Source organism: Psammomys obesus, unplaced genomic scaffold (genome assembly GCF_907164565.1).
Source record: "Psammomys obesus unplaced genomic scaffold, mPsaObe1.curated_primary_1811, whole genome shotgun sequence".
Taxonomy (NCBI): Eukaryota; Metazoa; Chordata; class Mammalia; order Rodentia; family Muridae; genus Psammomys; species Psammomys obesus.
In genome coordinates, this window is record NW_026594845.1 from 498 (window position 1) to 7,710 (window position 7,213).

Consider the following 7,213-nt stretch of genomic DNA (forward strand, 5'->3'; position numbering starts at 1 on the left):
TAAAAGCAGCATTCTTCCTTTAAAGTTGCACATAGTCCTCCTTCTTGTAAGAAGAGGATATCTAGCCCCCTTCTATTCTGTAAGACTACTTCTGAAAGGGAGGTCAAGGATTTTTCCAGAGCACTGACTGATTCTTCTAACGCTTGCAAGTCGGTATGCATGGCCTGTTGTAGTTGTTGGAACTGAGTAGTTTCTACCAGGGCAGCAGAACCAGTCCCTATTCCTGCTGTGATACCCCCGACTGTGAGTCCCCCTAGTATTAAGGCCAAAGTCAAAGATACTGGCTCCCTAGAATACCGGGTGATCCCCTCAAAATGTTCGTAGACGTATTTAGGTTCATGGTAGACAACTTTAGGCCAGAGCTCAATGAGGACACAAAAGTCAGAGTTCTGGTTGAGAATTAGTGCAGATACGCAGGGTGCTAAGCCGGAGCTGCAAGCCCAATAGGTCCCATTGGGGCCCGTTAGGTAATAGGAGCCCGGGTGGATCCTGGAGGTTGAGTTGCAAATTTTTTGGTGGGTTTTGGGGACTGACCCGATGCAGGTTCCCCGGCCAGACACTTCAGATAGAGTTAGCCTATGTTGGGTGGTCGAAGTACAATATGTTGGGGGTGTGGTGTAATTTACAAAGTTCCCCGTTATTGCAACCCCTTCGTAGTAAGGGGGAGTTGGGACCAGGCATAGCCAGCATTCTCGGGTTTTGCTAGGATCAGTATAATTAAGCGTCTGGAAGGCTCCCTGTATTAGACCAAACAGTCTATCACCTGTACTCGATCGGAGAAATCGTGGTGTGGGAATGCCTAGACTGACTGGGCCTGGAGTTTTGTTAGGGGGCATGGTTGTAGGCGGAATGGGTAATTTTTTAGGTTGGGAGGAGGGGACTCTTAAGTTTGGTAACACCGAGTTAGGCCCGACAGGCACCTTGGGTTTATCAAGAGTCAGCTGGAGGCGCATTATTCCTCCTACGCGGCCTGTTTTCCAGAGGCGCAACCCGAATTCTTTCCCACGCAACCATCCCTCTTTATACTTTTTGCCCTTATCGGTAAAGGTAAGGATGAGCTGATTACAGGGTTTGGGTACAGGACGGGGGTCATCAACATTGAGTGCATACCCACATCTATCATACTTGGGGTCCCTGGTGAGCTGAAGGAGTCCGACTGAGGTTGGTAGCCAGCTGGTGGCGAAGTCCTCACATCCCCACGCGGCGCAATATAAGTCGTTCCTAGTTCCACAATTCTGCAGTCGCCAGGGGCTACTCCCCGGGGAAGGGCACATGTAGAAATGTGTTTTTTTGTCGTCTACGATGCGCCTGGCGTAGGACCCGGGTGGCATGGCCTGAGCTAGATCAAAACTTAGTTCAGGGAACCAAGTGTACGGGGGAGCTATTTTGGAAGTTTTGTTAAGAAGGACACCAAATCCATCTAGCAGGACCCAAGTCGAATTTACAGGGATGTGGGGACTGGAGTGTGACAGAGTGAACAGGAAGAGAAAGAATATCAAACCCGGGTGAGTCTTATCTTTAGTGGATTTTGGGTGCGACGGAGTTTCCATGAGGAGGCTGGAGTCTGATCTTGCTCTGCGTCGTGATGGGCCGCCTTGACATGGGAGGCGTGTACCCACGCTGTGATACCGTCGACCTTGAGCGCCGTCGGGGTTGTTAGCAACACAGTATAGGGCCCTTTCCAGCGGGGTTCCAAGTTTCTAGTTTGATGTCGACGGACCCAAACTGTGTCTCCAATCTGGAACGGATGTGGCACCACCGGTCGGTTCAGTTGTTCTTGGTATGCAGCGGCGATGGGTTCCCAGACTTCTTTCTGGACAATCTGTAGTGCCTGCAAATGGGCTTTTAGAGAGAGGCTATCAGCAAATGAAGCTATACAGGGATCAAAGAAGTTAACGATCGGTGGTGGGGCTCCATACAGGATCTCGAAAGGAGTGAGTCCATGGGGGCCCGGGGTGTTTCGGGCCCGATATAGGGCCAGTGGAAGGAGGACCACCCAGTCTCTAGAGCCAGTTGCCAGCGTTAATTTAGATAAGGTCTCCTTGATAGTTCTATTCATTCGTTCTACCTGCCCTGAGCTCTGGGGACGGTATGCACAATGTAATTTCCAATTGATCCCCAAAAGTTTGGCCACTAACTGACTTACCTGGGAGACGAAGGCAGGACCATTGTCAGAGCCCAACGCCTGGGGCATGCCATACCTGGGGAAGATTTCTTCCAGAAGCTTTTTGGCGACTACTTTGGCAGTTTCATGTTTGGTGGGGTAGGCTTCTACCCATCCCGAGAAGGTGTCCACAAATACCAGCAAGAACCGATATCCATATAGTCCAGGTTTTACCTCTGTGAAGTCAATCTCCCAGTGGGTGCCGGGGCGATGTCCCCGGATCCTGGTCCCTGGGCCTATCCTATGGCGTCCTGCATTCACTTGGGCGCATGCTGTGCACTCTTTAGCCACTTGTTGTAGAATTTTATCTCTCCCCAGCAAATAGTGGGAGCTTTCCTCCCTTTCTAGGAGGGTTTTTATTTTTCCGGAGCTAAGGTGAGTCAGTCTGTGGAGGTATTTAATCAGGTTACGAGTCTGTTGCAGGGGCCACACAGGTTTTTCTTTGAAAGTCCAGAGTCTTAGCATGGGATTGTAAGTGGCCCCCATTTCTTTTAGGAGGTCCCGATCTTCCTCACTATAGTGGAAGGGAGGTTCCTGAATGGAGGGGACCTCTGCCTCGGCCGGCTCTATAGCCAGGAGCTGGGAGGTATCTGAGCTTTCTTGTCTCGCCGCTTCTCGGGCAGTTGCGTCCGCCAAGCGGTTGCCCCTGGCTTCTCGGCTGTCTCCCTTTTGGTGGCCGGGGCAATGGATGATACTCAGTTTTGAGGGTAAAAACAGAGCCTTAAGCAGGGCCAATATTTCAGCTTTATTTTTGATCTGCTTTCCTTCCGAGGTAAGCAACCCTCTTCTCCGATATATTTCCCCATGGATGTGAGCAGTGGCAAAGGCATAGCGGCTATCGGTATAAACATTGAGCTTCTTACCTTCTGCCATCCGGAGGGCCTGAGTTAGGGCGACGAGCTCAGCCCGCTGTGCCGAAGTGCCAGATGGTAGGGCCTCAGCCCAAATTACCTCAGTCTCGGTGGTGACTGCGGCCCCCGCTCTCCGCTCTCCGTTGTCCAGAAAGCTGCTCCCGTCGGTGTACCAGGTGAAGTTGGCGTCGGGGAGGGGCTGGTCGGTCAGGTCGGGTCGGGTACCATGTACTTCTGCAAGTATCTGGAGGCAGTCATGAGTTTCTGGACCCTCCGGTAGGGGAAGCAGTGATGCCGGGTTGAGAGCTACTATAGGGCCAAAGTATACTCGATCAGTGTCCAGTAGTAGGGCCTGGTAGTGGGTCATGCGGGCATTGGAAAGCCATCGGCCCGGAGGTTGTTTGACCAGGGCTTCCACTGCATGAGGAGCCAAAATTGTTATTGGCTGTCCCATAGTCAGCTTGCCAGAGTCTTTAATCAAGAGGGCAATTGCTGCCACCATCCTCAGGCAGGGTGGCCATCCCGAGGCTACCGGGTCAAGTTTCTTGGACAGGTAGGCTATCGGACGCCTCCATGGTCCCAGTTTTTGAGCCAGGACTCCTTTAGCATATCCCTGTTTTTCGTCTACAAACAGCTCAAAGGGCTTGTTTAAGTCCGGAAGTCCCAACGCGGGGGAGGTTAGCAGGGCCTCTTTTATGGCTGCATAGGCTCTCTGCTGCTCATCTCCCCACGTAAAGAGAGTCCCTTGCTTGGTGAGTGGGTAAAGTGGCGCAGCCATTTCTGCGAACCCTGGAATCCAGAGGCGACAGAACCCCGCCGTACCCAGGAACTCTCTTAGTTGTTTCGGGCTTTTGGGCACTGGAATTTTTAGGATTGTCTGTTTCCGCGCCTCTGTCAACCATCTTTGTCCATCTCTGATTTGGTAACCCAGGTATGTAACCCGCCTCTGGCATAATTGGGCCTTTTTGGCTGAGGCCCGGTATCCTAGAGTTCCTAAAGTCCTCAAGAGGGCCTTTGTTCCCTCCAGACATTTTTCCTCAGTTTCCGCAGCCAGGAGGAGGTCATCAACATATTGGAGCAAGATTAAAGCAGGGTAGTGAACTCTAAAATCGGCCAGGTCCCGGTGCAACGCCTCGTCAAATAGGGTGGGGCTGTTTTTGAACCCCTGTGGGAGTCTAGTCCAAGTGAGCTGACCCGATACTCCCAGTTCTGGGTCCTTCCACTCGAAGGCAAAGATAGGCTGACTCTGAGGGTGGAGCCTCAAGCAGAAGAATGCATCCTTAAGGTCTAATACCGTATACCAGGTGTACGTCGGAGGAAGCCCAGTCAACAGATTGTACGGGTTAGGTACTGTAGGGTGTATATCCTCCACCCTTTTATTGACTTCTCTCAAGTCCTGTACTGGGCGGTAGTCTCCTGTCCCTGGCTTTTTGACCGGAAGGAGAGGCGTATTCCAGGGGGATTGACAAGGCACCAGGATGCCCTGATTTAAAAGCCTCCGAATGTGGGGCCTAATTCCTTGGTAAGCTTCATGCGACATCGGGTATTGCTTAATGGAAACAGGAGTTGCCGATGCCTTTAGAGTGATTACCAGGGGCGGTTGGTGGGTTGCGAGACCCACTCCCCCTGTTTCCGCCCAGGTTAAAGGGAATTTTTCTAACCAAACAGTTATTTCTTGCGGCCGAGGCCTTTCAGATTCGTGAAGCCGGTATTCGTCCTCCAGATCTATGGTTAACACATGTAAAGGCTGTCCCTGAGGCCCAGTAATGTGGGCCTTAGTCCCTTCAAAGTGGATTTGTGCCCTGAGTTTCATTAATAGATCTCTCCCCAACAGAGGATAAGGGCAATCAGGAACGTGTAAAAAAGAGTGAGTCACCTTACCGGTGGCGAGTTGTACTCTTCTTTCAGTTGTCCAACGGTATCTTTTCCCTCCGGTGGCTCCTTGAACCCACGCCGATTTGTCAGTCAGGGGTCCCGGTGTGGTAGTGAGCACCGAATGTTGGGCTCCGGTGTCCACCAGGAAGGTGACGGGTTGCCCCCCCACATTAAGGGTTATCCTGGGTTCAGGGGGAGGCTCCTGACCCCGACTCCCCTAATCCTCCAGGTTTAGCAGGGTGGCCTGGGGCTTAGGCTTCCGTGGCCCTTTTGGTCTTTTTGGGCAGTCTCGAACCCAGTGCCCTTTTCCCTTGCAGTAGGCGCATTGATCTCTGTCTATCCGAGGACCCCTCCAGTCTCCCAGGTCCTGTCTATTCTGCCTCTGCCCTGTCACTACAGTGGCCAGCAATTTGCTAAATTCCCTATTTCTCTTGCGGTCTCTAACGTTTTCTCTCTCTTCTGCCTCTCTTTTTAACCTTTCGTCTCTCTCTTCTTGAGTCTCTCTCTTATTGAAAATCCGTTCCGCTTCCTTTAGCAAATCCTGGATCGTACTTTCCCTTAAGTTTTCGAGTCTCTCTAATTTTTTTCTGATATCCGGGGCAGACTGCCAGATGAAGGACATGGCCATATTGGTAGCCTGATTAGGGTCCTCCGGATCATAGGGGGTGTACACACGATAGGCTTCCTTTAGTCGTTCGAGGAAGGCGGAGGGAGACTCCTCTGACCCTTGGGTCACTAACTTAACCTGAGCCAAATTAGTGGGGCGCTTTGCTGCCCCATGGAGACCCGCTATCAGCAACTGGCGATAGAGACGTAAGTGATTCCTACCGTCCTCCGTGGCGAAGTCCCATTCAGGTCGCTCCAAGGGGAAGGCATCGTTGATCTCGTTTGGCAACTGAGTAGGCTGCCCGTTAGCCCCCGGGACGTTCTTACGGGCTTCCAAAAGGACTCGTTGCTTTTCCTCGGTGGTCAGGAGGGCCTGTAACAGCTGCTGACAATCGTCCCAGGTGGGCTGGTGGGTTACTAAAATGGACTCGATTAAAGCGGTGAGTCTAGAAGGGTCCCTAGAGAAAGGGGGATTATTATTTTTCCAGTTATATAGATCCGAAGCGGAAAAAGGCCAGTATTGGAGCTGGCCGTTAGGCCCCGCTCGTAATGGGAGAGCCTGAGATGTGGAATCCGGAGGGGCCTCTCGGCGCCCTCTCAATCGCCCTGCCACCGGGGAAGGAGCTGGTTCCTCCTGAGGTCCGGCCGCGGCGGCTTCTCCCGGCTCTTGGTCGGGGTCTGGGTCCCTATAGGGGGGAGGTTCTTCAGTCAGCAGATCCAACAAGGAGCCGTCGTCTGCTGGCAGTACCGGGGTCGTCGGCGTCTTTTTGCCCTCCGGATTACGTCCTTGGGCCTGCTTTGTTACAGCTGGATAGAGGGCAGACTTAGAGGGTGTGGGGACCAACGGAGGAGGTAGGGCAGGGGCAGAGGGAACTGCAGGGGGAACGGCAGGGGGGCTGGGAGTGACAAACGGCTTGACCCATGAGGGTGGTTCCCGGGCCAGGGCTTCCCAAGTAACAATGTAGGGTATCTGGTCCGGGTGGCCGTGTGGCCCTGAATCCATGATTTTCGCCTTAACCTGCAAAATAATGTCTAGGTTAAAGGTGCCATCTCCTGGCCAGCCGACATTAAATGTCGGCCATTCTGAGGAGCAGAAGGTGTCCCATTTTTTCTTCCGGATCTCTACAGAGTGGTTATGAGCGATGTCTCGGGTATCCTTCCAGTGCTGTAGAGTGAGGCTTAAGGGGGTAGTTAGAGACTGTCCCATGGTTTTAAAAAGACTAACACCAAACACGAATCCGACGAACAATAGACAGACAGTAACACAAACGCAGCGCGCGGCACGACTCTGGCGCCAAACCGAAAGCAAAACTTCAGATGGGGACTGCGAAGAGGGTCCGGATCCCTCGTCCCCCAGGAGAACCACGTAGGCCTCGGACAAGGGCTTCGCCCCGAAAAGTCCAGATTGGGACGTGTTCTCAGACAGGCGGGCTCCGAAAAATCGGGCCCCAGACACTCTTGGAACGTCTTCCAGAGTTGCGGTAGAGAAGTTTTAGGCTCGTCAGCCTCTTCTCTTTCCACCTAATACGGAGCGACTCAGCTGAATCGTACAAATTTTGAGAGATAGAACAGGCAAACACGTGACGAAATGAAGACAACAAAAGACACTCTGCTGGCCAGCTTACCTCCCGATGGAGTCGGTGGTCCTTGGGCGGGGGGGGTCTCAAAAAAAATCTCGGTGGGACCTCCAAATGAAAGACTCTGGCTAGAGCCTCTC

General features: G+C 52.6%; 1 protein-coding gene across 1 annotated transcript; it reads right to left on the minus strand.

Moving 5' to 3' along the window:
- Positions 1-1,441: 1,441 nt before the first annotated feature.
- On the minus strand, positions 1,442-7,084 carry LOC129685638 (uncharacterized). Its single transcript, XM_055619149.1, is given in 1 exon segment — positions 1,442-7,084. A coding segment is annotated over 1 exon segment (5,262 nt). The 5' UTR covers positions 6,704-7,084.
- Between the last annotated feature and the right edge of the window lie 129 nt (positions 7,085-7,213).